At 50.4% G+C, this 15898-nt stretch overlaps 2 protein-coding genes and 1 non-coding gene across 21 annotated transcripts in view; 2 read left to right on the top strand and 1 right to left on the bottom strand.

Annotated features, from left to right (window-relative positions):
* Positions 1–1170: 1170 nt before the first annotated feature.
* HAUS8 (HAUS augmin like complex subunit 8) lies at positions 1171–15399 on the bottom strand. Of its 4 annotated transcripts, none has more exons than XM_072947433.1 (11): positions 15186–15389; positions 13225–13289; positions 10281–10336; positions 7434–7515; positions 6197–6310; positions 5992–6086; positions 5321–5386; positions 5059–5217; positions 4559–4700; positions 2758–2899; positions 1171–1587 (listed from the first exon to the last, which is right to left on the bottom strand). In XM_072947433.1, exons 1-11 carry the CDS (start codon positions 15212–15214, stop codon positions 1395–1397), a joined length of 1143 nt encoding a protein of 380 aa, XP_072803534.1. In that variant the 5' UTR covers positions 15215–15389; the 3' UTR covers positions 1171–1394. The 4 variants fall into 4 exon arrangements, with proteins under 4 accessions (XP_072803534.1, XP_072803535.1, XP_072803537.1 ...); XM_072947434.1 differs by having other exon boundaries at positions 6197–6289; positions 15186–15386; XM_072947436.1 differs by having other exon boundaries at positions 15081–15191.
* On the top strand, positions 1729–1801 carry TRNAT-GGU (transfer RNA threonine (anticodon GGU)). Its single transcript has one exon. It is a non-coding gene; the product is annotated as a tRNA-Thr (tRNA).
* A 101-nt stretch (positions 15400–15500) lies between the features above and the next one.
* MYO9B (myosin IXB) overlaps positions 15501–15898 on the top strand; it is an 84969-nt gene continuing 84571 nt past the window's right edge. For all 16 annotated transcript variants that reach the window (XM_072947426.1, XM_072947425.1, XM_072947422.1 and 13 more), the window contains exon 1: positions 15501–15631. The gene's annotated coding sequence lies outside the window, so the exon portion shown is untranslated. The remainder of the gene's footprint in view (positions 15632–15898) is intronic.

Below are 15898 nucleotides of genomic sequence, written 5' to 3'. Positions count from 1 at the left end.
CTTGGGGCAATAATTGGGCTGATCCTGAAGCTAATGGCTGACCACAGGACCGGGGCTCCGAGGTGTCCCTTCTGTGGACTCAAAGCTCTTCGCACACAAATGGGGTAGAAAATAGGTCGGGGGTGGAGAAGAGAAGTTTCTGGGACTCTGATACAGGAGCTCCACAGGAATCCCTGATGAGGGTTTCCAATGGGCTTGGAGAATACAGAAATGGGAGGGCTGGGAGCGTGGATGGAAATGAGAAAGTTTAAACCATCTTGCCAGGAAGAAGTTGTGTCTCCTTGATGTGTGTATTTTGTAGGAATGGCTGCTACATCTGACTGGGGACACCTGTACCCCTGCCTACAATTGTATATTTACACCCTGCTGATGGAGTCCCTGGGGGGCCCCGGTGAGGAACGGAAGCGTTGATGGGATGAAGATGAAAGTCAGCTAAAAGCATGGCTGTTGGCACAGGCTTTGGGTAAAATGGCCACATCTCTTTTACCTGAAGGCATTATGAGGATGGATACAGATCTCAAAGGGAAGTCTCCCCCTCCCTAGTCTCCCAACACAGAAGGCCTGTAGATGGGAACTGGTAAATGTGAACAGAGCCACACTACATGGGAACCAGGAAGCCTGCCATAGCCCACGTGGTGATGGGTGCTGGAGCACTGGCTGGACCAGTGCTCTGTGCCATGGCCCCGTGTGCGGTGTAGACCACAGCTATTGCAAAACCCTGTAGATGCTCCCCAGGGACGGCGACTGGGACTCTGGACCAGATGGAGCATTTCCATTTGAGGGCCAACCCCTAACTTGCTGTCAGTCATTAAACAGAACTGCCCCTGTGACTGAAGGACACAAAATCATCTTGAAAGTGAAATCCAGTTGACCCTTTAGTAACTCGGGGTTAGGGGTCCTGACCACCTGTGCAGTTGAAAGTCTGCATAAAACTTACAGTCCGCCCTCTGCATCCACAATTCCGAATGGTGGATTCAACCAACCGCAGGTCGTGTGTTCACTTTACTATTGAAAAAGATCCACGTACAAGTGGACCCACAGTTCAAAGCCATGTTGTTTAAAAGTCAACCGCGCATAATGTCTTGAAGGTCCCGAGGCTCAGGACCAGCTGTTTGGAATAAATTAGGACAACACATGCCTTCTATTGCCCTCCTCACGCAGAAACCAAGGTTCAATTGCAAAACAGTTTTATTTATTTTTTTAATATCAAACAAGGTAATCATACAAAAATAGTTCTACTGCTAGACTAAGTGTATAAAGTGCTTAAGTTTCCAGAACCTCACGTGGGGGGTCACTGCAGATCTCCCCCCAAACAAGGGGCACCGACATGTTTTCAGCCTGATGGCTTGCAGGAAGACCTCCATGTGAGTTTGGGACACCATATGCGCATGGATTCACGGCTGGTCGTCTCCTGGGAAGAGTCGGCTCTGGAGTTCTCCCCGAGTTTCCCTACAAGTGGCCTCTTCTGGGTTGAAATACCACCGGCTGGGGGCCTCGGCACCCTGGGCCTCTTCCCAGACCTCCTGGTTGACTAAGGCTGCCTCTTTACTTGCCTCGGCAGAGAGTTCCAGAACCAGGGCAAAGCTCCTGTGGAAACGACAGGACAATGACATCTTTTCACCCTCTGTGCCCGAGTGCCTTGGCCTTCACGGCTGCCACGCTGGGGAGACAGGTTCGGGGCAACCCTCCTCGGGCCCGTAGGGAAGCAGCGGTAAATAAGCTTTATCTGGGGCGCAGAGCTCAGTGGTAGAGCGTGTGCTTGGTATGTGCGAGGTCCTGGGTTCAATTCCCAGTGCCTCCATTAAGGGAAAAACAAAAATGCTTTATCTAAACAAAACTAAAGCACAGAAGCCCCAAGAAGAGGACCAGGCAGATGGGAAAAAAAAGAGTTTACTCTGCAAATATCTAGGGAGCATCAACATCGTGCTGGGAACCATCCTAAGAGTGGAGACAGAGCCGTAAACTGGGACCTGCCCCTGATGCTCATGTGATGTCAACGGCAGCGAGGAAATCAGCACAAAACAAGCGTGTTTACCCATTCTCAGCCGTGACCCTGGTGATCTAGAACCCTTTGGTGGGTCCTGATTTCATCCTGGGCATACAGACATGAAGGAAATGCCACAGTAGGTGGTGTTTACCATGAGTACCTTTCAAACTTTTGGGCACCTCGGGAATTATGTTTGGCATTGTGAAGGAGAAAAAACTAGATTCTTTTTTTTTGGAAGATGGGGAGGCTTTGCTACCCCACGGTTAGAAACATCCTGGAGGAGAATGAGAGAAGCGGGCTGGGAGGCTTTGGGGAGCTGGCCGTCGGACCTGGGCGCTGCTGACACGAGGGCGCCCAGTCATGAAAGCACTCAAGCTGTGCCGATAACGATCTGCACCTTTTCTACATGTATTTATTTATACATTGATAAGAATTTCCAAAATCTCCCAAAGTCCCTACCCTGAAAAATATTTAAAGCATAAACAGACCAGTCCAAAGTCCCAGATCTGCTGTGTTACTCTGAGGGCCGACACTCTCGCCCCCGTCTTTCTAATTTGACTGCTCAAGAACACACCCGGGGGTTCTGGTTGGGTTGAAGGCATCTTGCCCACTTCCCTCCCTCTGCTTTCCTGGACTTTCGTACCCTGCAAATGCCAGGGCTGCCCACCCTCCAGAGCCCAGCGCACCCTCCAGGGTGGCTGCCAACAGCCTGTCTCTGCCTGACAGGGGGTGTAGGGCTAGCTTGTTCTTAAAACTATTTCCTGCAATACCTTCGGAGCTCCAGATCCTTCCTTTGGGTCATTTCCCTGAGTTCACTCAGCAGGTCCAATGCTTTCTCATTTTCTTCCGAGTTGCCAATGCCAAGTTCCCCCAGCAGATGGCAGGTGGTCGTCAATTCCCGCTGCAACTCATCTGGAAGGGAAGAGGGCTCTTCAGCTGTGGGTTTCAAGGTGTCCCCAAGCAATAGACGCGTAAGCTGGGTGGCTGACGATATTCTTCTCTTTTTGCTAGAATGCTCTTGTCATATGCTGGAATCGTGAAGAACTCAAAGGCAGAAAGGTCAGGAAGGAAGGCACTCGTGCCCGGGGACTGCCTCTGTGCCCCTTTGCCTGAGATCACAGGGGTGTGAGATGGTGGGTCAGGTGCCTCTGTCGTCCAGGCAGTCATTGGAACACACCTGGAGTCCCACACCCGCATCCTCAACAGGGACAAATCCAAAAGGCAGAGACGATCTGTGCTAGGAGTAACTTAAAAACAAACCCATGGTTCCCACTCCCCGTTCCTAGCACTGCCTCCTGACTCCCCCAAGCAGAGAGCCACCTGCACCTGCCCTGGGTCCCACCTGCTCTAAGAAAACCAGCATCTCTCCACCTTGGGTACACATGCATCTGTACCCATCAAACTGTACATATAACATCAGGGGGACCTTATAAGGGTTCCTACAGACACACATCTCCTTTGCTAGGGAACTGAATCATGCCCTCCCAAAAAGACATGTTCAGGTTCTAATCTCAAATACCCATGAATGTGACCTTCCTGGAAATGAGGTCTTCATAGAGGTAACTGAGTTAGAATGAGGGCACTAGGGCAGGGCCTAACGCAGTAACTGATGTTCTTCTAAGAAGAGGGAAGTTTAGATACAGAGGCGCTCAGGGAAACACGAGATGCCTGAGACACACCCTCCCCTAGAGCCTCCGGAAGGATCCAGCTCTGCTGACACTTCGATTTCAGACTTCTGGTCCCCTGAACTGCAAGGGAATAAATTTGCTGTTTTAAGCCATCTCGTTTGTGGTGCTTTGTTTTACAAGCACAAGGAAACTCAGAGGGTCCCCTTTCCCAACTCCTGGCAACTACCTAAGGGATTTATCAGAGATGGAGACCAAGAGTCACAGATGCGGAGCTGACTGCTACAACTATAAAACTGGCAACTCAGACACAGATGATGGTTTAATAAGGCTCATTTTTCAAGGTCCCATGTCATACGTAAACTATTTCACATTGGAAGAGGTCTGATTTTACATCAGCTTCAAGCAAAACGTATTTAGATGGCTTGTGAGAGCTCTGCTGAGAAATAACCAAACTCTAGGGCAGCTGCAAACTTGCTCTGGGAAGATACTTGTTCTAAAGAGAATTTTAGGATCAAGGATAGGCACTCTTCACACTTGCCAACTTCAAGCAGGAATGCTATACAGGAAAGAGACCGTCTCAGTTCTGCCTAGAAGGCAGGGTGGGATGGGGGCTGGGAGGGTCGCAGCACTGTTGTTCGCCAGCCACAGAAGCACCTCTGTAGGGCTCCCCAGGAATGCCCTACAGCAGGACCAGAAATCACTGGGGAGTCCCAGGGACCTGGGTTCAAATCCCAGCATGGTCCTTACTCGGGGCATGACCCTGGACAAACCACAGCCTTGCCGAACCCTGAGTCCTCTGCCATTTGATGGGAGATGCGCCATCTACCTGGGAGGGGACCTGCGACATGACACAAAGGAATTAAGGTGCCCGGCAAACAGGAGATGCCCACATGCACTGGGTGGTTCATCCTACCCCTTGCCCGGTAGCCTCCCTGTTTCCTACCTAAGAACTGCTGCCCGTCTCCGTCCAGGTGGACCGATCTCACTGGCAGCTCATGTCTCGTGGTGTCCAAGGCTGTCGCAAACGTCTTGTACTGCTCCTTAAAGCGGCCAGCCACAGCCTCGTACGGGCTGAGCATCTCGATCTGCAGGGAGGAGGAGAAGGGGCCTGTGAGACGAGGACCTGCACTCACCACCTCAGAAGTTTCATGGACGGCACATGCATGGCTGGGAGTGTGTCTCCGTGTCACTGGGCACAAGTCTTGGGTGCCTGAATACCTGCCCGTGTCTGTTGAAGGGACAGGGCCCTCCTGCTGGTTGGTTCTCACATTACAGCCTCATCCTCTGATAAACTGTCACATTCCAATACCCAGTGGTGCCAAAAGCCTGGCAGAGGGTTAGAGCCAGGTGAGGGGCAACACCTACTATCAAGGCTCCCTCCAAACCCCTCAATGGGACAATGCTGCCGAGATGCGCAGCTCGGAGACCATGGTCACCGCTGACCTGCGTGTCGAGGACTTCTGCCAGCTCCCGCTTCTTCTGACCAAGGAGAAGTTTGCACTTCAGCTCATGGGCCTTTTTCTGCAGCGTCTCCTTCTCTTCGCACATCATTAATAAATTCCTTTCTGCCTTTTCTTCAAACGCAGCGAGACCGTTCTCCATCTGTTAAATGCAAAACAAAAGCTCGGACCCGAGGGGACCTCACCTCCACGGGACAGAGGCTGCCCTCTGCCCACGTCACATGTGAAAGAGGCTCCATCCTCACCTTCGTGGTCAGCAGAGTCAAGAGGAGCGTCTGGGATTCCATCATTTCCATCGCCTCGGAGAGATCCTCAAGGACAAGAAAAAGACACTCTTGGTTCCCCGTGAACTGGTATAAATCCAGCTGTCTCCCCCAGAAGGGGCACGATCCTAACCTATGTGTACTTTCTTTCAATCAGTAATTCAGTAACTCTCGACCATGTATTGATGTGCTGTTTCTGTTTTCTCAGTCTCTCGGCCCCTCTGTGAAAAGGATGAGGATGGCCTGGCCCCTCTTCCTAGTGGCTGGGCAGTCAAGCATCAGCTGGAGGCCCCACCAGAACCTAGTGACCCGCCAGAACCAGGACTTGGGGTTTCCACCCAGATAAGATCACAGCCCAGCCGTCCTCCCTGCTGGGGACAGGGCTCGACCGAGCACCGTCCCTAGCGTGCCGCTGGCAAACAGGGCCCCAGTCTCATTTGTCACATGCTCCTGCATTTATACCTCCTCCTGCGTGTGTACTGGGGGAAACGGAAACTATAAACCCTGCAAGAACACGTGTGGTTTTTGTCCTAAAAACCACGGCTGGCTTGTTTGCTCTTGGAGCCCCGGGGCCTTGCGGGGCACCTGGACAGGAGCTAAATCAGATTTGTCCAGCTCACTCTAGCGGCCGCCCTCTTGCTTCAGACACTTACGGGGCTCTTTTTCCTAGAGGTAGAAAATGACGAAGACTCAGCTTTCTTGGACATTGTTTTTTCTAATTGTGGAGTCTTTCGGACCACACTTTTGTCTAAGATCAAGAAAAGCATGTTTAAGGTGAGAAGAGCAGATTTGGGGAGCCCTCAGAGATGCACTGCGACCCCCCAGCCAGGGGAAGGATGAGTAAAGTGAGTGATGTACCATTGATGGCCGAGAGATCCAGGTCAGGCGGGGCGGTGCCGTGCCCTTCCAGCAAGGTGGACTGCAGGTCGCCTTTGCCGACTCCGCTGCTATCTGTGGGCCCAATGAGAAGCCCTGGAAGTCAGCACAGTCAGCAAGATGCGCTACACATAAACTGCGGAACAGGCAACTCTTCTGTACATCTACTTCCAAAAACTCAGCTTCTTGTGAGGGAGCAGCAGATAAGGCTGGAAAACCTTTGGAAATTCCTAGCCATCAACTTGAATTCATTTTACTTTATTTCACTTTATTTTACTTTATTTTATTTTATTTTATTTGGTAGGGGGGAGGTGATGAGGTTGGTTTGTTTATTTATTCTTATTTTTAAGTGGAGGTACTGGGGGTTGAACCCAGGACCTAATGCATGCTAAGCACATGCTCTATCACTAAGCTTATACCTTCTTCCACAACTTGAATATATTTTAAAGTAATACAGAACGGGAAGGGATTCTTAATAACCAAAAGAGATGAATAAGCCTTCCTGCTTCGTTTAAATAAAAGACGCTGTGTTCAGGGTGTAAGAGTCTGACAACATGCCGTGCACTTGTCCTGCCCTCTGCTCTTTTCCCTTCTTTCTCCTGTAGCCTCTGACTGTTCATCTTCCCTGGGAGTTCTCTTCATGCTTTAGCCCCTATTTAAAAATGTGTGCCAGGGGGGCAGGTATAGCTCAGTGGTACAGCACATGCTTAGCAAGCATGAGATCCTGGGTTCAATCCCCAGTCCCTCCATTAAAATAACTAACTAAATGAATAAACCTAATTATCACCCCCCAAGACAAACAAAAAACAAAACAAAACAAAAAAGACCCCACAAACAAAACTGTATGCCACAAAAAGAGAGAAAAAACAAAACAAAATAAAAAATAAAAATAAAAATGTGTGGTGGTCACAGAAACAGACTCACAGATACAGAAAACAAATGGTTCTCTGGGGCCACATAGGAAGGAAGTGACTCCCTCCCCCCATTCCGCTGCCATCCCCCTTCACCTCTCCACCTGCCCCAAATCTGCCTGTGCACTAAAACTCTCTGCCTAGCTCCTTTTTCTCATGCTTCCCAGAAAGGAAAGGGAGTTTTAACGTATAACGTCCGTATAAATAAATATACAAATAAATAAGTAAATAGATGTATGGAGCATCTAAAAAACAAAACAAAATTTACCTTCAGAGCTGTTTCACACCCTCCTTCCATCTGTACGCACCTTTGCTTTTCTGGAGTGGGTTGGGTTTCCGTCCACCTTCAGGCATCTTCCCACTGGTCTTTAACGCATCTGTTGCAGGAGCCTGTTAGGGGAATACGTGACAGTCAGGGAACAAGGCACCGTCCTTTCACGAGCAAGGGCCCCTCTGCAGTCTGCAAAGCCTGCATCTGCTCTTCCTTTGAGGCAGGGGATAGACTTAAGGAGTTCGGACATTTAATTGCATATATACAGAACGAACTAATTTTGTCAAAAAGGATACCTTCATAGGAAACCAGCAAAATGTTTGCCAGTGATGACCTCTGACATGGCAGATTACAGATGATGATTTTTCTGTATACATTTTAGTATTGGCCAGTTTTTTAGAGAGAACATATTACTTTGGTCATCAGACAAAACAAAGTTTTTGTACAGATAATAATCTTTAAAACTTGCCAAAAAGCAAGCACTGCATGGAGCTAACAAGCCATCATAATATAATAATAATAATAACAACAACAACAACAACAACAACAACAATAATAATAATATAAAGCAGAAAAAAACCTTGTTAAGAGTGAAAATGATGTTCCATTATCACGCCAGATATAAAAACTAATTCAGAATGGATTACAGACCTAAACGTAAAACCTAAAACTACAAAGCTCACAGACGAAAACCTGGGAGAAAATCTTTGTGATCTTGGGTTAGGCAAATATTTCTTAGATATGACACCAAAAACACATTCCGTAACAGCAGAAATTGATAAACTGGATTTCATCAAAATCGAGAACTTCTACAGCTCCCAAGATAATTAAGAGAATGGAAAGCCAAGTCACACACTGGGAGAAAATAACTGCAAATCACCAATAAAGGATCGGGACCCAGAATATAGAACAAGCTCTCCAAACTCAATAATGAGAAAACAAATAACCCGTTTTTTTAATGGGCAAAAGATTTGAAAGGACAAATCACTAAAGTTACAGGAATGGCCAAAGCACGTGAAAAAATGCTTAATAGCATCAGTTGTTATGGAAATGCAATTTAAAACCACGAGAATGGTGTTAATCTTAAAGTACTGACCAGAATTCTCTTCTGTGGCTCATGGGAATGTAAAAAGGTGCAGACACTTTGGATAACAGTTGGGCAGTTTCTTACAAAGTCAAACATATATTTACCCTACAATTAATTCTCTTCCTGGGAGAAATGAGGACACATCTTCATGGAATCCTGCACTGGAATGTTTAAGGTGGCTTTCTCCCTAATTGCCAAAACCAGGAAATAAACCAAATGGCCTTTGCCGGGGAATGGCTGAGCACACTGTGGTCCATCCGTACAGCAGAATATTCTTCAGCCATCCGAAGGAACCCACATTAAGTATAACAGTCAATGTCAGGGAGGGAACTTTATGTGAAAGAAGGCATAATGCAAGAAGCTGCATCCTATGTGGTACCTTTTAAATGACCTTGTGGAAAGGAAAAGCTACAAGGACAGAACACAGATTATGGTTGCCTGGGGCGTAGAGTACAAGGGGACTGAGGAGGGGGGCGGTGACAGACTGTTCTCTACTTTGATTGTGGTGTGTCTATGACCAGATCTGTTTGTTAAAACTCACAGAACTGGTAAGTGTGCTGAAAAGAGTGACACTTACTCTATGTAAATTACACCGTAATTTAAAAGATGTGGGCTATATAGCTCAGTGGTAGAGCGCATGCTTAGCATGCACAACGTCCTGGGTTCAACCCCCCGCACCTCCATTAAAAAAGAAAAAACAAAATGAAATAAAAGAAAACGGAGAAGCTCTTAAAGATCTACAATACTATAGCATGCAGACACATGGGGGTGCTGTAACCAAGTTGGTCAGGCAACATGAAAATTATGAAGTGTGGACTGTTATCCTTTGTTGAAAAATCACTTCAATACTGTAAGCCATGGACTCTGGGTGAGGATGTGTCAATGTAGGTTCATCGATTATGCCCCACCCTGGTGCAGGATGTTGACAACAGGAAAGCCATGGCATGTAGGGATCGGGGGACAGGTATGTGGGAAATCTCTATACCTTCCATTCAGTTTTGCTTTGAACCTAAAATTGCTATAAAAAAAATTAAGTCCATTAAAAAAACAAAGAAACAAACAAACAGTCCAAGAAGCCTATTGGTTTGCGTAAAGGTATCTTTTTTCTTCAAGCCAGATCTTAAGTCACATCACTCTACCAGAGTAAGAGACAGGTAGCAAAAATGAATATTTAACTAAACTTTATCATAAACAAAGATTTGGAAAATGGGATAACTCACCCTTCACCACACCATCAGTACGCACACACTGAAACACAAGATGTAAGTGACTAATCTTATGATTGTTTTCATTAAACATCACACAAGGCAGGTTCTCAAGTCGATGAGTTTCAAAACGTCATTTTCAATTGTTTCATCATGTTCATGGTGTGGCTAGAGGCAGTTCACTAAACTCTTCCTCTAACTCTGGGCAATTCTGGCACGTGTTTTTTCCCCATTGTCTTTCTCTAAAACCCTACAGGTATTTTTAAAATACCAGCCAAAGTCAGGGACCACGTGCCAGGCATTAGACAGAATTGCTTCAGGACAAGACTCCAGAAAGGAATTACTGAGTTGAGAGGCAGGAATAATTTTATGATTCACTAGAGATCATGGCTGTTCAAAACGGATTCTCAAAGTATTCTGCTATTCACGACAGAGTCATGCCTTGGCAGGAAGGGCAAGACACTCAGCTGGGCAAAGTCCCCAAAATGCTTTCCTCAGGACCAGGCTGGGCCCAGCTTTTGTGACTTGTCTCAGAATTTCGAGTTTGCCACGACTCTGTTCAGAACCATTTCAAACAGATGATGTGCGTTACCTTTTTGGTGGTTTTCTTCTCATACTGCAAATACCGGGACTCAACCACTCTTCCACCTGTGGGGGACACCCTTGGTTTAGAATAAAACTATGACAGTGGAGTGTAAGGACCCCTCACACCCAAGAGCTGGGTGTTATCAGTCCTCCCTGCTCATCCTTGAGCATATAAGGGACACCTACTGTATGTTAAGAACATTTATGGGACACCTACTGTATCCAAGAATATGTATGAGAATATATTATATGCAAGAACAAGTAGGGGACTCCTGCTGTATACAAGCACCTGGCCAGAGGCAGAGCAATAGCCAGCCACAGGAGCTATGCTCAAGGATGATCAGGAATATGTGCCTAAGGTCAACTCAGAAAGTGGACTCAAGGGCAGGGCAGAGGAAGGAAAAAAGATCTTCCACAGATGGCCACCTGCTTGCCTCCTCCTCCTTCCACAACTCGCTCCCTGTGGTTATGACCCCAACCGCCCTTCCCTCTCCCCCAGGTCTGTCTGTGACCCACTCATGGTACTGCTTTTCACATCCCCCAACCCCCTTAAACTAGCTCAGGACCGCTCCCCTGACACATGCTCGGCATCACGGCCCTTCTCAGACACAGCTGGATCCCTTGGTGACAGCCCAGTCCCAGATCCCCTTCCCTGCCTGTCCTTGGGGCACTGAAGGCGGATGCAAGAAATCCACCTGTCCCCCTAATCTCCAGGGGCTCTGTTGCAGCCCCGTGATCACCTGCAGTCCTCTGTTGTGATCCTCCACCCTCTCTCACCTCCTACACCGGGCCCATCCCTCTGGTCAGCTGGTGTCCTGTTTCCTATTTCACTGGGAAGATACATTCAGCCCCAGGAGACCCTCCTGCCCGGGCATCTGGCTGCCTTCCAACGTCAGGGCCATTATCCTGGGCCCCTCCTTCACGTGCAGGGACCTCTGTGCCTTGGGGTAAAGCAAACCTCCAACTCTGGGTGCTAAAGCCCTGGCCTCACCCTGTTAGGAAACTGCCTGGCAACCCCTCTCCCCTCCCCTCACCCTGCACCCCTCCACTTCCTCTCTCCAGTGGTCACAATGTTCATTCTTCATTCTCCCCTCACCCATCCCTTCTGCCCCTCCTTCTCTGCTCCCCTTTACAATGCTTGCTCTTCTTCCTCTCCAGCCTCCTTTCCTTGAATCTCCCCCACTTCCCAGCCTGGCTCTCCTGGTCACCACAGCACTAAAGAAACTTCTTTCGGCCAGAGCACCAAGATGCCCCGGCTCCAAAGCCCACCAGACCATCCTCAGTCCTCGTCCTGAGCCAGCAGTGGCGCCGGTCACCATGCTCCCTTGCACCCTCCTCCTTGAAACACTCAGTGTCCTCTAGGCTGGCTGCCCCTTGGGCAGCTGCAACAGGCCATCCTGCGGGTCCATTAGCTGGTGGAGCCGAGCGCTTCCAGGCACCGTGCAGGTCCCGCATCACCTGATCCTTCAGCCAACAGGCACAGGCCGCCTCTGCTGCCTTCACAGCTCTGCTGGGTCCAGCCCCTCCCTTGGATCAGAAACTAGCCCCATTCTGCTGTTTTATCCATAGCAACCATCATTGTCCAGCACACCCTGTGTCTTCTTACACTTCCATTTGCTGTACTGCCCATGTCCTGGGACAGCAAACCACCCTAAGGGCAGGAACTCCTGCCTGTTTTGCTTGCTTCTCCATTGCACCACCCCACAGGGAGCAGGTGCTCAGCGAGACATCAAATGCATGATTCTGCACTTTTCCTAGGTGCCTCCAGAGCTTAGGGGTCTCCCTTTTTACCAGGGAGAGTGATGTGGTCAACGTCACACAGGCCGACAGTTCAGCTGAGCGAGACTGGGATTTCAACCGTACTTCTTGCCAGGATCCGCAAGCTTGAGCGGAAAGGAGGCACAATCACAGTGAACGGGGAGCCTGGAGCTGGACGTGGAGCCAGTGGTCGCCCCAGGCATGCCCCGGGTAAGGAAGAGTGGGCTGCTGGGCGAGTGGGTTCAGGTAATCGAGCAGGAGGCACCTAAGGGCCAGGACCAGGCAGGGTCCAGGGGAGAGAATCAAGCCACAGTGAGGGTCCACCACTGGACATCCAGTAAGGGATTGGGGCGAAGGATATCCCCAAGAGGGGGGAGAGCATCCTGCGTTGGGTCTTTCTAATACTGTCAACAAAGGATTTTCCTCATCAAGGCAGGATCCGAGGCTCTGGGTTCCTCGCACAGTTGAAATGCAGTTTCAAGCTTCTGGAAAACCGGAATGCACATGTTTGTTTAAACAGTGGTGGCTTTTCCACAGAAGCAAGGAAAGGATATAACTGGTGTCCCAGGTCTAGACCACGGGTAAATACGACAGATGTTACAGACAAGATCATCAAGCCATGCTGTAATGTATAAACCTCCTGTCACTCAGAACCAGAGTTCTGCTGGGACTTGAGATGTGCACTGGCCCACAGCCAAGAAGACAGTTCATTGTAATAGAGGTGGGAGTTCCACTGTGGGAGATCCTTGAGTCTACCACCCAAACTGGTCACTGCCAAGAGTCAAGGGGGGGCTGTGGACCGTGATCCTGGACTCACAGGTGGACACTGAACATGTGGGTACCTGTGAGGGACTGACGCGTTACTGAGAAGAAGCAGACTTTGATGTCTGATAACGAATTCACTCACTCTCCTCACCCACACTTCCAAGTGACAAGTCCTGAGCATGACCCTCGACCCTCATGGCCAGAAGGGTTCACTGCCCTAGGTGACCTCCACCAGCTCCTGCTGCACCCTTGGCTGCAGGGCTAGGTGACCAGACTTGGGGTCCCCAGAGGTGTGACTAGAAGTAAAGCCCAAGCTTCCCTCCTCTGGACTGTTTTTATTTCCCTTCCTCAAAAGCACTTACTGAGTGGAGGGAATAAAATCACTTTTTATTTCACTGGATGGTGGGATAGATTCCAGTTTTGCTTACCTTGTATTCTTCTTCCTTTTATCTTAGCACAACTAGGAGTACTGGGACCCCCTGATGAAGGCTTCCTGAAAGAGGGAGATGGGGGTCTTGTTAATTGAGTTGGATAAAATGCTCAGGGAAGCCAGCAAGGAGCTTGGGGTTCCTCGGGACGGCCCAGTCCCAGCACCTCCTGGCTCCCTGTCAATGTCAATCTCTGCCAGGTAGGGCCACCTCCACAGGAAGGGGGACATGGAGCCCCAGCCCTGTCACCTGGGGGCAACACAGTGCAGCCCGCCACCTGAGTGGAGAAGGGCCCAGAGTGAGGAGTGCCAGGATTTTTGCCAAGCCTCAAAGATCTCAACGTAAGTTATGGATTCATTCATTCATCGGGCGTTTGTGTACCTACTGTGTGCCGATGGGGATACGCAGTGAATGAGAGTCGGACCTCCTTTCCAGAGAGGGATGACTAGCATCTTGCAATCAGGCAAGCATGAAGGGGGAGCATTCCAGACAGGAAAAGGGGTGGGGGCTGGGGGATGAGTGCCAAGCACACTGGCTCAGGTATGTGAGGAACGACATTCTCAGAGAGGGATCAACAAGGCCAAGGGCATGGGGGCAGAGAAGAATGATGCAGAAATTGGAACTGATCAGCCCTGGGGCTTAGCTAGAGAAGACCAACAGGGACCTGGGATCTGGGAGGACAGAACACTGTGCCGGGCTGACAGAGTTCTGAATTCTCCACTTGAGGGCTCGGACTGTTCCCAGAGCCCAGGGGTTGGTAATCCCTCTCTGTAAAGGGCTAGACAGTAAATATTTTCATCTCTGTAGGCCATAGGCTTAAATTTACAGCTACTCCACCTTTCCATCACAGCACAGAGCAGCCATGGATGATGCATGAGATGGGTGTGCTCACGTTCCAGTTAAACTTTATTCGCAGTGACATGGGAATTTCCTACTATTTTCAAGTGTCATGAAATAGTCTTCATCTTTTGATTTTTTTGAATAACCATTTAAAAATGTATACACCATTCTTAGCTAGCTGAGTCATGCAAAAAGGGGGCGTTCTGGGTCTTGTTGATGGAGCCCTGCGACAGGTGGGAGGAGATGGACCCTGTCAGAGTCATATTTCCTGAAGACCAAGGCGGTCAGGAGCAAGACAGCCTCTAAGGTTCCAGAAGGACAGGGACCAGGTCTGCTCCTCCCTGTTCCCCAGCACCTATGGATTCATCTGCTTGAGCTGCCACTGCAAATCGTGAGAATGGACGGCTTAAACAAAAGACATTAATTTCTCATGGCTCTGGAGGCTGGAGTCCAAGATGAAGGTGCAGGAAAGGCAGGTGGTCGCCTTCTCACTGTGCACTAGGGTGACATCTTTGTATGCGAGAGGAGAGAGCCAGCGTGGAAGCCCTCCAGACTCTCTTCTCATCTGGACGCCAGCCCTATAGGATGAGGGCCCCACTTTACTACCTCATTTGACCTTAACTTCCTTAGAGGTCACATTTACCAATACAACCACGCAGGGGGTTAGGGCTATGAGTCTGAGGAAGGCGTGAGGGATGACGCAAACATTCAGTCCCTAATTGCCTAGCAACAGATCACATTTAGGGGCCAGGCACAGTTCTAAACGCTTTTAAGCCTCACACGAGGCCTACAAGGTTGAGTGGCGGCAGCGTCACCTCGGTCTTGCGGCGGGGAAAATCGAGGCACAGAGAGATTAAGCCACTTGCTAAGATCGCCCAGGAGTGAAATGGTAGACCAAGGCCTTGAACTCTACTTCTGGTCCTGCGCCCACGCTCATGAGCATGCGCAGAGGCTGAATTCCCACCTCCCACCTCCCGGCGCACCCTCCGTGATTCTTGGGTCAGATCCGGACTCACCCCGAGGGCCCTCGCTCCCCAGCTTTGCGCCCTTCAGTCCCCAGCCCTCGGCCGTGGCCGTCCAGCTGGCACCTACAAATTCAGACCCGAGGCGCTCCAACTCACCCAGCACCGCGCCCCGAAGTATCCGCCATTTTCCCGCCTTCAACTCAAAGGCAGGCGTTTCAAGTCCCCGCACCCCGCCCTCGCCCCGACCAGGCCATATTGCGGCGGCGCAGGAGGGGTGGCCGTGGGCTATGGAGAGCGTGGATGTGATGGAGCGGGCGGCTCCTGCGCGCGCGCCTTTCTGTCCTCCCCTCACACTTGGTTTCGCCCACCAGCGGCAGGGGGCGGTGGCCGGGGCCGAGAAGGAAAGGCGGGCGGGGCTTCGTGGTGCTCCGCCCCCTGGCGCGCTGGCGTCACGCCCCGGGATCCGCCCCTCCGGAACCCGGAAGCGGGAGCGCGCGGGGGAGCCGCGGGCGCGGCGGGGCGGAGCGGCCGGACTAGCAGCGGGCTGGCGGCCGGGCGGGGACCCGGGCCGGGACCGGCGGCGCGCGGTGGCCGAGGCCCAGGTGAGTGTCGGGCGGTCTCAGGTTGGGTGTTCGATCTCGAAGCTCGTATCGGTGGGTTGCTTTGTAGGGGAACGGAGTTGAGGGATAGTGAAGGGGTGGGTGGCGCGAAGGCAGGGGTCGAGGGGGCGGGAACGAGTTTGGGGGTCTTGGAGGGTTTGCAGGAGGCGGAGTGGGAACTGGACGATGAAGAAGAAAGTTGATGTGATGGGCCCAGTGAGGGAGTTTTCGGGCGGGTGTGGAGGCAGGTCTTGCGGCTTTGAGCAGTTT

This window comes from Vicugna pacos, chromosome 22 (assembly GCF_048564905.1).
Source record: "Vicugna pacos chromosome 22, VicPac4, whole genome shotgun sequence".
Classification (NCBI taxonomy): Eukaryota; Metazoa; Chordata; class Mammalia; order Artiodactyla; family Camelidae; genus Vicugna; species Vicugna pacos.
Note: the sequence above shows the minus strand (reverse complement) of the source record. Positions and strands in the feature narration are given on the sequence as shown.